The sequence below is a fragment of the Penicillium canariense genome (assembly GCF_028826845.1).
Source record: "Penicillium canariense strain IBT 26290 chromosome Unknown utg000001l_segment0_segment0, whole genome shotgun sequence".
Taxonomy (NCBI): Eukaryota; Fungi; Ascomycota; class Eurotiomycetes; order Eurotiales; family Aspergillaceae; genus Penicillium; species Penicillium canariense.
Window position 1 is genome coordinate 7,392,591 of NW_026622728.1, and position 17,966 is coordinate 7,410,556.

Here is a 17,966-nt window from a genome sequence, read left to right on the forward strand (position 1 = left end):
TCAACCCTATTTTAAGCCTGTCAGATCTCGACCCTATCTCAATATTTCATCTTCAATGTTGAAAGTCGCTCTCTACTCCTCCTTTGTTGCAACAATCCACATCGTCGATCACATCATCTCCAACGATGACTAAGGTGCCTGAAACGGGCCCACGACCCGTCCACCCTGGCTCGACTGCTGGAATGACAAGCCTCCACCGCTCCCTGATGTGCAAATATGCACTCACTCCCGGGGCCGACAGATGAACATGGGGCCCAATCTCCCAATTCACCCGAGGGACCTGCGAGCCCTACATACTCCCTCGAGGAATTGAGCCCGCCGCGCTACCAGGACAAATTCTCTGGACGCGCGAGGCGAGCCCGCACCAGCGCCGACTATGGCGATCTCGAGCTAGGCAGTGTACCATTACTACCAGCCGGGTACCCAGACGAGCTCCACGATCTGGATGACTCGGGCTCGGACTTTTTCGACTACGAGGAGCGGGACGAATCCAGGCAGGACCCGCCGCTGTGCTGCACGTTCGCGCGCTTCTGCGCGTGGCTGCGCGGGCCGGTGCCACCCCACGTTTATCACATCAAGCCCTGGTTTCCGCGGTGGCAGTCTGCGCCGGCGCGCCTGGTCGAGCGGTGGGCTCCGCAGCGGCGAGTGAAAATTGCTCTGCTTCTAGGTGGGCTGATCTTTTGGATTGCGGTGTTTTTTGCTTCGCTGCAAGCCTCCGTGGCCGGCCAGGAGGTTTTGGGATATGGGCAACCAGTCAAGCTGTCGTGTCACCATCGCCTGTGGTACGTTTGGACTGCTTCTTTGGACTGACCAACTCAGTTCACATTGTGGGACCAATCTAATTGCATAATAGGAGCAATGCGACGGATTGCGGTCTCAATGGAGATCTTTGCCTTCCGTTCGATGAACAGTCGTTCGCTTTTAGCTGTCCGGCAGGCTGTGCTGCTGCGATACTCCTAGAGCCGTACACCATCGGCGACGAGGAGTATAATTATCGACCTCTTGTTATTGGAGGCAGACCCTTCAGGCTGGACGGCCTCAACAGTGGCATCTACCGCGGCGACTCATCCATTTGTGCGTCCGCGCTGCATGCAGGGATGATCAGCGACGCAAAGGGTGGTTGTGGCATCCTGCATCGACGTGGGGAGCGGAACAACTTCGAGAACTACACCAAGAATGGCATTGAGAGTATCAATTTCAAGCCCCATTTCCCGATGTCATTCATTCTGAGCCGACAGGCGTCTTCATCGGGGCCGAGCGACGCGAAGCTGGTTGAGTGCCTTGACATCCGGTGGTCACTCTTTGCGTTCACCCTCTGCGTGACAGCGGTCCTTTCAATGACAGTGACCTCGGCGCCAGTCTTCTATAGCGTCACTTTCTTCATAGTCTGGTTCCAAGTCGCCATGGCATCCGACCCACCTGGTTCTGGGAGCTTCTATGGCCTGTTGCAAGTTGGTCTGGGTCGTTTTCTCCCAGGCGCTTTCGTCGGCTTTGTGCTGTACTACTTCTGCGTGCGCAAGACTCTCGGCAACCTCGAGGCACACGCGGACAAAACCATCCTGTGGCTGGGTGGCTGCTGGGTCGGTGCCCTGAATACCGATACCTTCGACCGCATCCCCATCTCCCGTCTCACACCCCACGACCTCAAACAGCAACCGGGCGCCGTCACGGCCCTGATCATCATCATAAGCATTCTCATCATTGTCATCTTCATCCAAGCATACGCCTTCCGCCGGGAGGGCCGTATGCTGCCCATGTTGGGTCTCTATGGCATCATGTCAGCCGGCATCATCACGCTCATTCTGGTACCAAACATGAACCTCCGCATCCACCACTATATCCTGGCACTCCTCTTACTCCCAGGCACAACGCTCCAAACCCGACCCAGCCTTTTATTCCAGGGCATCCTTGTCGGCTTGTTCATCAACGGCATCGCCCGCTGGGGCTTCGACTCTATTCTCCAAACACCTGCATCCCTCCTGGATGGAGCTCGTTTGGGCACCACCCCACCCCCAGTCACTCCACCGCGCGTAGAAGACCAGAACCACCTTGTTTTCTCGTTCCCTGAAATACCTTCGCATGTCGATGGCATGGGCGTGATCATCAACGACGTGCTGCGATACAAGGAGTTCAAGCCGAAAGGTGGCGGCTCTCTGCCGGATTTCAGCTGGTCACGCCAGCACGACAACCAGCCCGAATACTTCCGCCTTGGGTATGTCCATCTCAATGCGTTGGGCGGGGTCTGGTATGAGGATTTCTCGGCTGCCTCGACGTGGGCTGTCGATGGGAACTTTTTCTATCCCACGTAGATGCTCGAAGATCTCTATATTCTTGTCAGTTCTGGGATAATCTTTGGCTGTTTCTTACTAGATCGGATTCCGGATTCCGTCTGGCATATACTGCATGTCGCATCTTAGCGGGTTAACATCATCAGGAGGCATTGGAACTTGGAAGTTTGTTTGTTCATAGATAGGCTCTTAGATGGAAGGACGATAGAACTCGAAAGCAGCGGCCTTGAGCAATTATATCACGGACCAAGATGAAACCGAACCCACGCTAAACCCCAATACATTGGATATAAGACATGCCGCGGAATGCAGCGGACCTGTGCCCGAGAGGATTTATCCAGATATTATACAGACCATATAATCACCCAAAAGTTAACGCCAACCCGCCAAATGCAACGCGATGAACCAACCATGAGCCAAAATGCTCACGGGGATTTATTTGTGCTGCTTATCCTTTTTGTCTTTCTTGTCCTCGGAGTAGTCGCGGCAGTTCACTTGCACGAGGCTTTGCTTGCCGCCATCCTCAATGACCAAGGCAGTCAATTTACCGCCTTTAACACATCCCGTGTCCAGACCCTTCGTATGTGTCCGGATCTTGAGGCCTGTTTTAGCGTCGTGGCCGTAGATAACAGTCATTGTTTGAGAGCGAGGGTCTGCGTGTGAAGATTTGAGGCTCGAGTAGAGGATAGACTGGTGTTTGTCAAACAACTATCGAACGTTTAGTTCACGAGGTTCAGGAAACCACCAGGGCCAGGAGTAGAAAGAAAACGGTTTACCTTAGCCCACTTCACACCCTCGCTCGACTCGCTGGGTACATGGGTGTCGATGTCAATGGTTCGCATGGTCATCACGGTTGACGGGTCCTGCTTTTCAAGCTCCACCCCCGGGACCAGACCTCCATGCACAACAACTACTTGGCCCATTCCCGGAATTAAGCCAACATTCAAAATGACCGGGCACGAGTTAAGCCACTGCGTTTGCTCGTCGCTCAGAGAGCGGGCCAGTGCACGCTCTTTAGCTTCCTTCTCGGAGGGCTCGTGTAGTTTGACGCTCTTCTCGTCACCGGTAGAAAGGGTGTTCATCGCTACCATCTCATGTCGGAGAAGCAGGATGCGGTCCTCGTGGTTGCCGCGTACACACGAGGCACCAAGCTCGCGAGCGAGGTCCACAATCCCGGCACTGTCGGGCCCTTTGTTGATTATATCCCCTGTAAGAATAAGATGATCACCATCCGTTGTGGAGAATTCGATCTTCTTGAGTAGTTCCTCCACTAGAGAATGAAAGTCAGGAATGAAATATCCCCCGCAACCCCGGAATGAACCTACACTCTTTCTTGCACCCATGCACATCTCCCACCACGACCAACCGCTTCTCGCTCCTCGCCCCTCTCGACTCTCCCTCAGTACGGGCCACAGGCACCAGCGATGGATCCAGGGTACGAATTTGAATCAAGTCGTCGAACCGAGGAGGCGAGTTGGTGCCAAACCACCCACCGGCTTCCGCCTTGGACATCGGATCTAGCGAACGTAGCAAGGTGCTGCGCTCTTCGAGAAGAGGGTATAAAATGAATCCCCACCCTGCCCAGCCCAGCAGGAATAGGACGAGGTAGATGACCACGTAGCGTCGGAAGCGCGGCGCGGAGATGACGGACCGGCCGATTTGTACCCAGTCCGGGTCTTTGGTGTTGTCAGGCGAGGAGGAGAGGAAATGGTATGCCGGACTAGATTGCCAGCCGTTGCGAGCAGAGTCGATGAGGGGCCGGGAGAGGCGGGGAAAGCGTGATGATGAGGGTGGTTGGTGGGTTGCCTGATAGTACGAGTCGTCGAGTTCGTGGTCGGAGTCGTAAGAGGCCATGGTAGTGCGGCCTCGCCCTTGGTGTCGTCCTGGGCGGGTAATGTGAAGCAAGGGAGATAGGAGGAGGGTTGGATTCTCAAAGGCCGCTCTGCACGACTGGGTGAGCTTGGCAGAGCTAGGCCTCGCAGCGCTGGCGTTCGGTTCCTTTGGGGTTTGGGCCCCGGGGGTGGTGGCTGGAGTGGCTTTTGGTTATCGGGCGGATCCTCGGCCGATCCGCTCTATTTTTGTCGCCTGGTCGTTTTCCCGGGTCCGGCAGCGATCGACAGCATCTACACAGTCTACAGTGTGTATGGAGTATTCGTGCTTGAATTACTCATGCAAATGTTTTTCATTCATGCTGTTTGGCTGTTTCGCTCAGGAGAAGGCGGCTATTGCACTCGGAAGTACTCTTCGGTTTCTTTCTTCCATTCTTCGGTTTCCTTTTTCCGCAGGCTCACCCGTTGCAGCACGGTCTCGTCATATACTTCCTCCACTTTCTTGCCCCCACGAAGCACCTCACGCTCGTGGCGCGTGGCCTCGTCTTTAGTCATACAGACCAATTCCGCCGGATCGAGTGGGTAAAGTTTCTGTCCGTCCTGCTCCCAGGTCAAGTCCATCGTGAATCCTCGAGATGGCACCTCCCAGGGAATCAACACGAGCCGGGTGGACAGGCCGGTAACAACGCTCTTGCCTCTAAAGACCTCCTCCACGATATATTGGATGTCATCCTTGTTTATCGGAAGGCGCAGGCCTACAGCATCCTGGCCGGCGACTTGGCGCACTTGCTTCTCCAGGAAGCCCGTGAGGAAGGCCAAGATAGCATCGTACAGCTTCTCACGGCCCTTTCCAGCTGTGTTATAATCAATTGGATAACCGGACACGCTGCAGATTACGTGGTTGGCCAAGGTGTAGCCAAAGACAGCGGGCATCGTGCCCAACACAGGCAGAATGCGGACGCGGAAGTCGGGGAGGACGCCGAGCTCGCCCACCTGGCCCTTGGCAAACTCATCGTCTGGGAGCGGGAGCAGGCTGGCCTTGCCAGGCGAAGATCGTTCAGTCGAGAACACAGTCGGGATGCCAGAGCTGACTCCCATAGCCTTCAACTTGCGCCGTGTGCTGCGGGAGAGGGGGTCATCTGTGCTGGTAGAGATATCTCCAACCACGACGCGAGTCGGGTCGGACTTGCAACCAGCGCCCATGGATGAGATCACGGGCAGGGAGTTCTTATGGCAGTAATGCAGCAGGTCTACTTTGGAGGTGATGTTATCAATGCAGTCCAGCACGAAGTCCGGCCGACGTCCTTCCCCTTCATGCGTCAAGGTCCACGGGCCGAGAAGACGATCTGCGGCATCCTTGCCAAAGAGCTCATTGCGGCAGTCGAACATCACCCAGGGAGCAATCTGCTCCAACCGCCTCCTGATACAGTGTACCTTCGGAGTTCCAACATCGGCTAGTGTGGCCAAGGCGTGACGGTTGAGCGAGGACAAGGTGACTTGGTCGAAATCGATCAGGCGGATCTTGGAGACACCCGAGCGAGCCAATGAGGCAGCGGCATGCGATCCAACACCTCCGCAGCCGACGACGACGATAAATGATGATCGCAGCTTCGCAAGACCTTCGTCTGTGAGGAATACACGGTTTCGGGCGAGCTGTTCCAGGATCAGGTCTGTAAATCGAATGGTGACCCGTTAGCCTGGTTTCACACAAAATTCAAGTATAGAAAGCTGCGGCTCCGTACCATCATCGTAGTCCCCCTGCTGCGCCCTGCGAGCCAAAGCAGCGCTGCGCTCATCCTCCTTGCTCAAAGGGGTTCCATTGTCCGCGACACCGTATTGAGTAAGCTGTATCCCAGTAAGTTAATCAGCCTTCTGCCGAATACGTCCTCGATTGAGATTCGCAGTTTTAACTCCTCCAGGAAATAGCTCACTTTCTCCGCGTGATGCTCCTCATCAAGCCCCGGGATAGACGCCTTCAAGTCATGTACCGCCTCCTTCCTCCTATAAGCCTGGTACCCAAAAATCGCACCCGCAACAGCGGCACCAGAGAGCACCGCCGTCGTCGCAAGTTGGGAATTCTGCGACCCAGCCTGTCGGTGAAACCAAGACGACATATTTCCAAATACTCCTCTCTCACTAGAATCCGGTTCCTGAGCTTGTGCGCCCAATTTTCCTAGTTCTTCGCGGGAGCGAGGGCGGCGGGAAGTCTGAGCAGGTTTGGCGAATCTAACTTCCATGTCGTCAGATTCGAATCCGTAATCGAGGTCGGCGTCTTCGGGGGCTTGCCACCATTTGGAAGCTGGGGGCGCCATATTGCCAGGGGAATTCAGAGTACTTACCGTCACAAGCGCCGTTGGTGCTGGCGACCTCTTATAAGGCATGCGCAGCTGCAAGCTATGCGTTCATCAGTGGAACCACGAAAGACGCTATCACGTGAGAGGCCGCGGCCGCTCGAACGCCAAAACCGACGACACGTCGCCGCGCGATCTGCCACTTGCATCTCGCGCTGTTAACGCAGCAGGTACGTTATTTTGCCTCAAATTGAATCCTGGGGTCGTTATAGGAGCTAATATTCCTCGACAGATTTGAGAGAATCAATTGGTTCTCAATCTCGATGACGATATCCCTCACATGTTAAGAGCTTCTCACGACACGTCCGGTTCACTGGATTGGGCTGTGGACTTCATCCCTCGGCGGCACAGCTGCCTCCTTGTGGAAGAGGACATATGCCCAGCTGTGTGTGACTGAGAAAATGAACAGAAATCCAAGAGACCGACACTCAATATGGTTCTTTTATATCTGCTCGCGTCCCGGTTACTTTGTTTTGATATCGAAATCCGAATTTGACTTGCTCATGGACCTGGCCAATGTACATACTAACATATCTCAGAATGAATGCTTCTGTCGACTGTTTTCTTTCTCTCATTGTCGTATCTAGGACCTCTCCTTGTTCTTGACAGCCCGCCCCATGACGAAGACATTCTGTCGCACACTCCGAGGCGTATATTCCATGCTCCGTCTGTACACCTCGCAAGGCAACGGCGTTGAGCATGCCCGTGACGAGTGACACAAAACGGTAGTTTTCAATCCGAGGGTGTTAGCTGTTCATTGAGTTTAGAGATCAATACTTTATTAACAGGCAAATCAAAATATAACACCTTAATCGGGTTCCCTCTTTCTTTTGATTATGATTATCAGACTTTTTTTTTCTTTTCCGCCCGGTGATGAATCCAAAGCCAATTATGCAGGCAACCGACGCCCTCGGGTGGGTGTCTATCAGACACCTCATGATCTGGTTGCCGGTGAATACACAATTGGGAGCTTTTCTGAGGGACCATCTGATTTTTATGCAATGTGCTTGTTCATATTAAAACTCTTGTCTTCGAAGCCGCAAGAGCTTTCTGCCAGCTGAGGATCACGCCAACATCTGAGCCATCACGACAGTACCTTATGTACGCCTTTGCCATTCCCGTTACCGGAGAGCTACAGTGACCAGGACCAGGACATGGGAAGATAATTATTTATGAGCAAAAGAGTAGTGTTTCTTTCAAGATATAAAACGCCTGCTAATGCATTATTTTGACCGCCGCGCGCTGCGAAATAAATGTACAGATGGCCAATGGCCAATAAAACAATCAACTCAATACACACAGGGGAAAGCCCTGCGCTGTTCACTTGAGGAACCGGCCCAGAGCACCCCCGATGTTTTTCAGGTCAAGCAGGAAAGTATCGTGACCGAACATTGATAGATCCTCACCCAGCTCGATGTGCTCAACGGTCTTGTTGCCGCCGGCACGGAGAGTCTCGGCGATCTCGCGCTGCTGCCAGGCAGGGAAGAGGATGTCGCTGGCGACTCCCATCACAAGAACTGGGTGGTTCTTTAGAGGGGAAAGGCCGGCGACTAGGTCCAGTGGGGGGCCCGCGGGCCCTGCAGAGGTGACCGACTGGTCGAGAGGAGGCACCAATGCAGTAGCCTGAGGCTGTTCCTCGTATGGCTTGTCGGGCAGAGTCAGGCTGCAGGCGGGGTCGGACACGTCGGACGAGATGTCACCGCTGGCGATGCGAGACTCGGCTTCGGCACGCCGGCGACGTGTCTGAGTCTGGTGGTCATGGCCGAGATCGAACAGATCCATAGCCTTGGAGACATACAGCAAGCTGTTAGGATCATACTCCAAACAGAACTTTTCGCCGGCGTGGTCAAGGTATGTTTCAATGAGGAAGTCCGGACACAGCGCCGGCTGCCTGCTGGGATCAGCGCGGCGACGACCAAATCGCATCTCCCACTCGGGCCCGCTGCGGTAAGTGACAGTAGCAATCTCCCGCGCCAGCTTCATGCCCGAATGCGGCGGGATGGCATCGTAGTAAAAGCCCCGCGCCCATTTCGGGTCCATCATCAGCACCTGGCGCTGCGTGTGCCGCATCGCAATACTGTACGGGTGGCTGCGAGCACAGCCGCTGATGCTAACGATCTTTCCCACGCGCTCGGGGAACAGCACACCTGCCGCCAAACTCTGCATGCCTCCCATGCTGGACCCGACAGACGCCGCCAGCTTCTGGATGCCAAGGCCATCCAGAAGGCGGAACTGGGCGCGCACCATGTCGTCCAGCGTCAGGATCGGGAAGCGCGTCGCATACCGCTGCCCGTCCGACGGATCCACCGAGGACGGCCCCGTGCTGCCGTAGCAGCCACCCAACACATTCGTACAAATCACAAAATACTTGTCTGTGTCCAGCGGCAGACCAGGGCCAATGAACTTCTCCCACCAACCAGGCTTCGGATTCGAAGCGGTGCTATGCGCGTGGCTGGAAGCTGACAATCCAGTGTGCAGGAGGATCGCATTGCTTTTGTCGCTGTTCAGTTGACCCCAGGTTTCATATGCAATGTCAAACTCCGGCAGCACACCACCCCAGTCGAGGAGTAGCGGGTCTTCACAGTGGAACTGCTCGTGTTGGCCGGTCGTGTACGAGGGCTCCGGCCCCGATTGCAGGGACCGGGCAGAGAGCAGCGCCGACTTGGCATCCTGGGCATCGAGGCAGGGGAATGATAACGCCGGGTTCGTCGAGTCCTTTACTGTCGCTGTTGCGGCGGAGGACTTTCGTGGGGGCACGGTGTGCAGTGCTTTCGAATGCGCCGACAACGGCCGACCTGGGCCGCGGAGTAAAGATGCCGGCTCGCTGGGTCGCCATCGTGTGGCTCGAAGCGTGCGCGAGGCGGAACGGGCTGCGCCCTGGAGCGAACCCATTTCGACAAGCAGTATGGTGGTATGAGAACCAAGAGGCAGTTGCAATTGTCAGCTGTCGAAGATAGCCATGTTATATTCCCCGATTACGCAGGCGGAGAACTATGTTTGTGCCTGAGGCATAAATATACGCATGGCGTCATCTGGCCACGCGTTGATTGGTGGGGGCACCACGGTCTTCCCGCGGGCTTTATTTCTAGGATGTACGAGTCCTCCAACAACAGAAATTAAAAATGGAGATAAAAAGTCATGAAATTAATTCACTTTATTCACATAATGCTGATAACGCCTGCCGAATCACAGATGCGGTGTCTATGAACCATCACGCGGGTATCATTGGTTCGAGGAAATCAAAAAGGCTCAGAACGCTTGATGCAATGCAATGCCAATAGACAAATCCAAAAGAAAATTAAGAAAAAGGCGGGTTGGCCAAATCCCTTGCATAATAACGGGTCTGGGCTGGGCCAGTCCACTAGGTGCTGTCGGCAGTGGTGGTGGTAGTAGTAGTATTCGTGGTGTTCGAAGATCCAGAACCATCAATTTCCAGTGTCGCCATGACGATGGTGTCGTTGGTGGATCGAATGTCGACACCGCCGGCATACATACACCGGAATCCGTCGCAGTCTGCGTGAAAGACGATCTTGGTTCCATCATGCGACAAGGTAGCGCCACCAGGTGCTTCGAGCCCAAAGTCATTCGTCTGCAGCAATGGGCGATTGACGCGAGTATAGGGGCCCTTGACCGACTTGGCATGTGCATACTTCACATTATAACCCAGCGAGGTGAAGCAATGTGACGAGAAAAAGAGGTAGTAGGTACCGTCGTCCTTGCGGATGATGTTGGGAGCTTCGATCAGCGGACCATCGGTGTCATTGATGTTTAGGATGATCTCGGGCTCGCCGACCTTGGTGATGCCGTCGCTTTCCAGCTCTTGGAGGATAAGCGGGACTGGGACTAGCGGCTTAATGCTGTTGCCGCAGAAGCCACCGCGACCAACGCTGTTTCCGTCGCCCTTGTAGACCACGTAAAGCTTGCCATCTGCATCTCTGAATGGCGAGGGATCGATGGCCCCGCCGTGCTTGTGGGGACAGGCTAGAGACTCGTTGAGAGGGATGTAGGGTCCCAGAGGATCTGTGCCCGTTGAGACTGCCGCTCCGATACAGTGGTGTTTATTGAAGTTATTTGTTTGGCCGGAATAGTAGAGAACAAACTTCCCGTCATCCTAGATAGCATATTAGAAACAAAAATCCTCATATGTTTCTACAGCTTCGAATGAATGCGAGACTTACCCGCTGAATCACATCGGGCGCCCAATGATTGACTGACTCCTCCCAGTTACCGAGCGTTGGCATCGCATCATAGCCCTCGTGGAGAGTCCAGTTCACGAAGTTCGTCGACGTCGCGACGGGGATGTGAATGGATTCCGGATCATGCTTGTGTGGGTTCGTTCCATAGGCATACCACGTTCCATTGTAGTTGAGGAGTCCTGGATCGGGGAAGTTGTGGATTGCATAGACGGGTTTGTTCTCCAAAATACGGTAGCTGGGGTCCTCATGTTTGGTCGGGTAGAGATGGTATGTATCACCGGCGTCCTTGTTTTTTCCGGCTCTTGTCAAAACGACCGGCAGGGCAATGACAAGGGCTAGAAGAGCCAAGAGCAAGAGTCCCACGGCGCTGAGGATTACAATCTGTCGCCGGGTAAAAGGTCGAGAGAAAAGCCCTTTCCAGTCTCCACCTTTGGCGTTTTCCAACGACCTTTGTTCCAATGGAGACTCAATGCCAGAGAGTTGACTTCCAGAAAGAGACTGAACCGATGTTGTGGGCATTGCGGTCGCGTCCTTTGAACGCCCGGGTGCGAAGAAGTCCAGCATTTTGAGGAGTTGCCGAGAGATGCTTCCAGCGCAGTCACAGTCGCAAGGGTGGGCGGTATTTTCGGGGCGCAGATGAGATCAGCTTCTGCAGGGCAGCGGCGCGAGTAATAAAAGCCGTCCGGTATCTGGCGTGAGGCTGTGGAATGGACAAGGCTCTGCGCACCGAGTCAATTACGGATAGTGCGCGAGGTGTTAGGAAGGCTGTCCATCACAAGCCCTTCCGCCTGGGGCTGCTCTGTTGTAGATCCTGAGGGCCGAACGAAGAAAGTGGCGAGAGCATGAAGCGGGTGGCTTTGCCTTTATACGGGGTCTACGGGGCTGCGGAGAGCGGCTTGTGTACGGAGTAGCGTGGACGGGAAAAAATAGATGTGAAACGGGGGTTAAAGAGCCGACACGCGACCGATTGGCTGCGGCGACTTAGTCACAGAAGCAGAATTTGGATGGACATGCTCCAGACGATAAGCCATTCAGCCCGGTCAGACTCAGACGGAGGCCTTCGTTCTCCGTTCGGGTTCACATGCCCCCCATAATCACACAACCTGCGGCCAAAATGAGACCATGAACCTTAGTTCCATGGAGGGGATTTTGACCGCGAGAAGTGGACTTGCCAAATCGCGAAAGCCCGCATTTCCACCACAGAGTCTCGATGCATCACAGCATTGGGCGATCCGTGGACCCTGTGTGTTGGCCCCTCATCCCCCAGGAGGCTGAGGCCAGCAGGGGAGGGAGAATCGAATCCCCCGCAGGCCAAGCTTTTAGAGCGGCCGGCAAGGAACTGGACTGGCCAATAAACGGCGTGGTACTGTCAACTTATTGCCCATCTCTTGCTGGTTCAGGGTTAGCGGTGGACCCGTTTCTCCTGTTGATCCCCTAACGGACGGGCGCAGTGCATTTTGTCTGGTGCGGGCACCGAGGGCGATGCGATTTTCCCGGGGGCCAAGCTAGACCAAATCTTCCGAGAGAAGGGGAAACGCCTCAAGTTGTGTATGCATACCCGTCGGCTGCATGGGAACGCTTCTGGCGATTCTCCCGGGCTTCGCTGCGGTGGCGCGGGAGGTCAAAGGTTCCACGGCCAGGCGGGGGCCACGATTGGGCAACTGGGATCGGCCAGGCAGCACGATTTGATCGTACGGGGTTTCTGCTTCAATCCAGTTACTCATTCGGGCTTCTGATTTATGGGTTGGGGACGAGTGCAGTAAGATACTCCGCATAATTCGGAACGACGGACGGACGGAGAAGAGGTAGAAATCCGCGCCAAGCTCGCGTGAAACGTGCCCGAGCCACCCACGCCAACTCGTGAACCCACGTGAACTCGAGCACCCACGTGGACCACGTTGCTCTGCTTTTGGTAAGGTGCTGCCCATAGACTCCGTTCTAGCACGGTATCAGAATATCCACAGTTATACATGCCGAGTAAACAGTACATATATTATTATATACTGGTGCATCAAATTGACGAGAGCAAGTCGCCGTGAAGTAGGTACTCTTGGTTCGATTTCTATGGCACGCCATAGGCAGTAACATCATAGGAATGGATAACCAAGCTGGATATCACACTTGTCCCGCAACGGTAAGCGTAGCGGCGAAGCCCCAATTCTTCCTTTCTACCATTAAAGTGGCTTTCTATAATAACATCGCCTATCATTTGGTCCAAGTTCGTTGTTACTGTTGACCCCCTGGGCGATTATAGTCTCTCGCTATCAAATACATACACTTCCAATCTTGGCGGTGGTATTCTTTTTGAATGCAAACCCGCGGTGGTTTCTGTCGAAAGATGGCCTTCGCTGATTATTTGGGTTAGACTATGTTCTCTCGACCTTTGTCGGATTGCTCTAAGCCTCAGTCTAGCATAAAAAATACGTTGAATATGTTGCTCTACTAGGTGCGTAAATGCTGCCCGTAGGTCCGCTTGATTTTTCTCAAATACATCAGCTGATTCACCTGGCAGGTATTCAAAGGCTTCATCTTAGATTTTTTTTCTCAGTTTCAGCCATAGGAGGCATCGAGGTGAATGCCCAACAAACTGTATGGGTCGAAATTCTGTGGAAGCGACAACTAAAATGAACTGCGATTGCTTTGATTCCTATCACTGTATTCACCGTATGACTCACCTCGTTGGTATGTGAATCCCATTACCAGACACGCTGCATTCTAGTGTGAAGCAGAGATATAACATGACCCAGTAAGACAGCGAACGGGTGCCAGCATACCAATTCGATGTCAGAACCAGCGCCCAGACAGAGAGAGCCTCAGCTGAACTCCTGCCTTCCTAAACCCCTGATTGGCCCCCGCCCTAGCCTTTAAAGTGTTCCTTCAGAATGGGTGCAATTCTTCCTGATTTCATCCTGGAACCCCTGAAAGATCAGAATCCTGGACATCCTCTTGTTCGTGCTGCTGAGGAGAGTGGCCTTGTTGTTGCCAAGCCTGTTGCAAAGGCTTCATCCTCCACCAATGTGGTCAAGACTCCCAAGAAGCGTACCCCCTAGCTCGAAGGCTGGCTGGGATACCTTCCCCCAATATACCCTGGTCATGTATAGCCTGGATGATCTTCTTGTACTCCCCCCACCTGGCACGTCGCTTTCTCAGAGGTGTTGGTGGCGCGAGTTGTCAGCTACATGACCAAGATCAACCTGCTTGGGCGTTGGCCATAATCCTTAGATTTGAGTCTCGTTAGCGGATCAATATTGCTCGATTGGAGTTTCATTGAGCACGCCCTACGGCCTGCGAAATGGATTGGCTTCCACCGAGGATCTGAATATCCTTCAACAGTCACTAGAAGACTATGGTAAGCATCTGTCGAAACTGCGAATCTTTTTGCAAGCCTCACATGGGAACAAGAAGCCACCTGAGGCGGAAGCGGCGCGAGAAAGGAGGCTTCTTCTGTCAAATTTCTTCCAGCTAGAGTTGATGATGAGATCGGCAATCAATCCATTACGTGCAGCTCTATTTCATATCTGCCAACCCACATGGCCTACTCGTACAAAGAATTCAAGCCCCGGGTGAAATAATTTGAAAGGGGGTACATGCCTCGGGGCGTATCTAAACCTGTAGATATTTTGTGTCGACTAATCATGGCCTTCCAGGTGTGGGAAAGTATATATCTGCCGTATATATCTGCCACAGTTCTTCACCTTCAGATTTGTAGGAGACACTGAGGAGTACTTGTATTTTTAGGTATTATATTGTTAGGTGGACTTATTAACACTTGCCCCATAACTCTCGCCAAATTTGAATTATGTCCTGCTGTTGGTCATGTCCCTGGCCGGGGGGCGTTCGGGGCGGACATGCTCAGGACCATTATGCGCAAGCCGACCTTGGATGGCTTGGCAATCTCTTGGCTGCTTGGGCGCCAGAGCTTGTCTGGAAGCCCCTGATACGTCATCTAATCGTCGATGTGTGCTTGGTATCTGCATCATCTCCAGGCGGTTGGTTGCTTCCACCCTCGTGACTGCAGACACTGTTGGTCGCATTGTCACACTGGCAAGCGTGTGAAGCCCTGGAGCTGTGCCGAGTCTTGTATAGGTATGGCGCGGGCAGGCATCGGCCAGAGAGTAACCCAATTTATCTTAAAAGGCAAGGGGCTGCCCCAACTTTTTGACCTGTTATAGAAATATGGATGCTTGAAGATGACAGTAGCCTCTATTGGAACGATGTCTATGGGGTGGGAGATCAGTTTCGAAACTCCTGGAGCCCATCACTGCCAATCAAGGGGCGGGCTAATTAGCACTGGCGAAGCAGCTGTCCGCGAAGCGACTCAGATCGGCAGGAGTCACAAGAGTATGGAAAATGTGGGAAAGCTATTGGCATTTCTGACACATGTCTAACTCCTTTCAGTCATGCATAAAATGAGAAACGAAGAAAAGCGATCTGCTAAGCATGTAACTGAACGGAGTGGTTATCGAGCACATCTCAGGCCACGTGAGTGGCTCCACCCAAACGGGTGTAGATGTGCCCCAACTGTCGCAGCATACGCAATCCTCTCCCTTTTCCACCATAAAACTGCAGGCAGGCCCGGATCGATCGCTGCCAGTCAGCGTGGGTTGGCTTCTATTTTTCTCCTTTGTCCATCACTTCTCGGACCCAAACCCGGCCCGAGGCTCTGTCCTGTGCCGGCACGCCTCCTATTCTGTTTGCGGCACGACGGTGTACCTCCGACCTCCGACCGGCATCGAGGTCGCATTGTGGAATTACGGATCGGGTATATGCGACAGCCCTGTGAGATCGCAATGTCAATTCCTTGATCGACCTGAGCTTAAATTTTCTCCGACAATCAATACGCGACTCTGGCCTGGCCAGCCGATCGCTTCCCGCATCTCCCGACCCGGACTCCGAGCTCGCGCATTGCCCGCCACACAACTGGAAGGTGTGGTCGCCTCGTCTTACCAGCGCGCGTGGCCAGCAGAACCTTGACAGGGGGGCATTCCACCCGATTGCGCCGCTGCCCGCCGCCCGCCGCCCAACATGCCGACTTTCCGCAAGTTCTTACTCGCCGCGATCTGCCTCGTCGCCTTCATCTTCCTCATCCGCTCGAGTCGACCCGCCGACGTCCCCGGGGCCCCTGGTTACAAGCCCGTTCAGGAGATATTCGACGAGGAGCAGGAGTCGCTGTTACGCCCTAAGAAGAAGACAAAGACTCGGCAACAACAAGCCCTCGGTACCTACGGGACTGCACCACTACGCGATCGCCTCCGATACCAATTTCCCTACGATCTCCGAAGCCGATTCCCTGCATACATCTGGCAAACATGGAAATACGCCCCGTCCTCGGCATGGTTTGATGAGAACCTTCGTGCTGCCGAGGCAAGCTGGACGGAATTACACCCGGGGTTTACGCATGAAGTAATTGGCGATGATACGCAGAGGCATCTGATCCAGTATCTTTATGGATCTCTGCCAGATGTCTTTGAAGCCTATGATGCTTTGCCGCTCGCGGTCATGAAGGCGGATTTCTTCCGGTACCTTGTCCTGCTTGCGCGGGGCGGAATCTACAGTGATATTGACACCATTGCACTCAAACCAGCCCCATACTGGTTGCCCGATGAGCTGGACCGATCGAAGGTGGGCTTTATTGTTGGCATTGAAGCCGACCCGGACCGCCCTGACTGGCACGATTGGTACTCGCGTCGCATCCAATTTTGCCAGTGGACTATCGGCGCGAAACCGGGCCACCCGATTCTGCGCGACATGGTCGCATACATCACGGAAGAGGCTATTCGCATGAAGAGAGCTGGCATTCTCAAAGTGGGCAAAATGGATAAGACCGTGATGGAATTTACGGGCCCAGGCGCCTGGACTGATGCCGTCTTCCGCTATTTCAACAACCCGGAGTACTTCCGTATTCTGCCCGGGGAGAAGAACGTGACGTACGAGGACTTCAGTGGTCAGACCACGCACCGAAAGATGGGAGATGCGGTCGTTTTGCCGATCACAAGCTTCAGCCCTGGCGTTGGGCAAATGGGTGCCATGGATACTGACCACCCTATGGCTTTTGTGAAGCATAACTTTGATGGTACAAATACTCTCGAAATTCATATTACGACCAGACGCTGATGATTCTTGTGACTAGGCTCATGGAAGACAGACCCTTCTCTATGAAATAAGGTTCGCCTTTGAGATACCCTTTATACGATTCCGAGACACCGCTTGTATTATTGGACCGCATCTTTTTTGAAGCACCAATCGGCATTATTCATCTTTCATACGCGAAAAGCACATTGGAGACTGAGTCTCCACCTTGAAATGCTTTGTTTAGAGCCTTTCTCTCCGTTCTTAATCTGTCTTGCTATAGGCACCGTCTTGCGGTTCCACCATTCACATTAAGTCCTAGGCTCCTTCTATATTTTTAGTTGCAGCATTTGCTGATTAGGGCTTTTCAAGTCCATTTGCCTGGCAAAAGAGCATGTCATAGGCTCTGAGTGCTGAAACATCTGTAGGCTAAGTTACAGCGACTGGAAGGTGTTTCCTTGTGATTTATGTTTATGAACAACAGTACATATGATTCTCTTATCTTTCTTCTTGTCATATCACTATATTCTAGATTGTTAGACTTTGATAGCAGCGCTACAAATGATAGATAGGGCCAACATGGCTCTTGTGAACTAGTAAATGCTCTATTCAATGGCAAAAAAATCTATAGACAAAGTTTCAGGGAGCCCGTTGTGAAACTGGCTGAACATGAATACGTGTGATGCGTTGGAATAGGACGCCGCTGATACCCAATTTTGGCGGAGGAAGTACCGTGAGTATTTCGGGGATTTAAGACATAAGCAAGAGCTATCCAGGCAAGAGCTGCATCCTCAACAAGAAGCAGCTAAAAATGCGACTGCAATACCTGGTGTAAATCAACGACGTGGAAAAACTATATTTGTGATAGAAGTATGTACTAGCTAATTTGCATAATCACACGTTCAGTCCAATAACGAACAACTGTCCCGATGGTCTCAAATAAGAACATGAGTTGCCACGTGGATGCATTACGAAGTAATGGATGTAAATCACAATCATTAGGTGGGTACAGAGTCCACCAATGCGCAGTGGACATGAAATAAGTTGCAATCGAGATGGGCGGCAGATTATATCTTGGATTATCGGGGGAAGAGAGCGCTGATATCAGACAGCCACCCGGCGTCCTTAGGAAGTGGATTCCCCCGACATAGGACAAAATGGAAAGTCATTGGTGACGAGAATAGCCCCTATGGTACCATACCAGTGGAGGGGCTAGGTGAAGGTTTGGTAGGG

General features: G+C 53.3%; 6 protein-coding genes across 6 annotated transcripts; 2 read left to right on the top strand and 4 right to left on the bottom strand.

The window, feature by feature from the left end:
* Positions 1–216: 216 nt before the first annotated feature.
* N7482_002551 (LCCL domain-containing protein) lies at positions 217–2,309 on the top strand (the record flags this gene model as incomplete). Its single annotated transcript, XM_056684676.1, has 2 exons — positions 217–782; positions 854–2,309. The coding sequence occupies 2 exons, from the start codon at positions 217–219 to the stop codon at positions 2,307–2,309; spliced, it is 2,022 nt and encodes a 673-aa protein (XP_056548282.1).
* Positions 2,310–2,723: 414 nt separating this feature from the next.
* N7482_002552 (putative serine/threonine-protein phosphatase) lies at positions 2,724–4,142 on the bottom strand (the record flags this gene model as incomplete). Its single annotated transcript, XM_056684677.1, has 3 exons — positions 2,724–2,996; positions 3,065–3,558; positions 3,614–4,142. 3 exons carry the CDS (start codon positions 4,140–4,142, stop codon positions 2,724–2,726), a joined length of 1,296 nt encoding a protein of 431 aa, XP_056548283.1.
* Positions 4,143–4,510: 368 nt separating this feature from the next.
* Positions 4,511–6,429, bottom strand: N7482_002553 (tRNA threonylcarbamoyladenosine dehydratase; the record flags this gene model as incomplete). Its single annotated transcript, XM_056684678.1, has 3 exons — positions 4,511–5,787; positions 5,860–5,962; positions 6,049–6,429. 3 exons carry the CDS (start codon positions 6,427–6,429, stop codon positions 4,511–4,513), a joined length of 1,761 nt encoding a protein of 586 aa, XP_056548284.1.
* Positions 6,430–7,788: 1,359 nt separating this feature from the next.
* Positions 7,789–9,360, bottom strand: N7482_002554 (homoserine O-acetyltransferase family protein; the record flags this gene model as incomplete). Its single annotated transcript, XM_056684679.1, has 1 exon — positions 7,789–9,360. One exon carries the CDS (start codon positions 9,358–9,360, stop codon positions 7,789–7,791), a length of 1,572 nt encoding a protein of 523 aa, XP_056548285.1.
* Positions 9,361–9,829: 469 nt separating this feature from the next.
* Positions 9,830–11,228, bottom strand: N7482_002555 (glycoside hydrolase family 43 protein; the record flags this gene model as incomplete). Its single annotated transcript, XM_056684680.1, has 2 exons — positions 9,830–10,579; positions 10,647–11,228. 2 exons carry the CDS (start codon positions 11,226–11,228, stop codon positions 9,830–9,832), a joined length of 1,332 nt encoding a protein of 443 aa, XP_056548286.1.
* A 4,461-nt stretch (positions 11,229–15,689) lies between these two features.
* Positions 15,690–16,778, top strand: N7482_002556 (glycosyltransferase family 32 protein; the record flags this gene model as incomplete). Its single annotated transcript, XM_056684681.1, has 1 exon — positions 15,690–16,778. The coding sequence occupies one exon, from the start codon at positions 15,690–15,692 to the stop codon at positions 16,776–16,778; it is 1,089 nt and encodes a 362-aa protein (XP_056548287.1).
* Between the last annotated feature and the right edge of the window lie 1,188 nt (positions 16,779–17,966).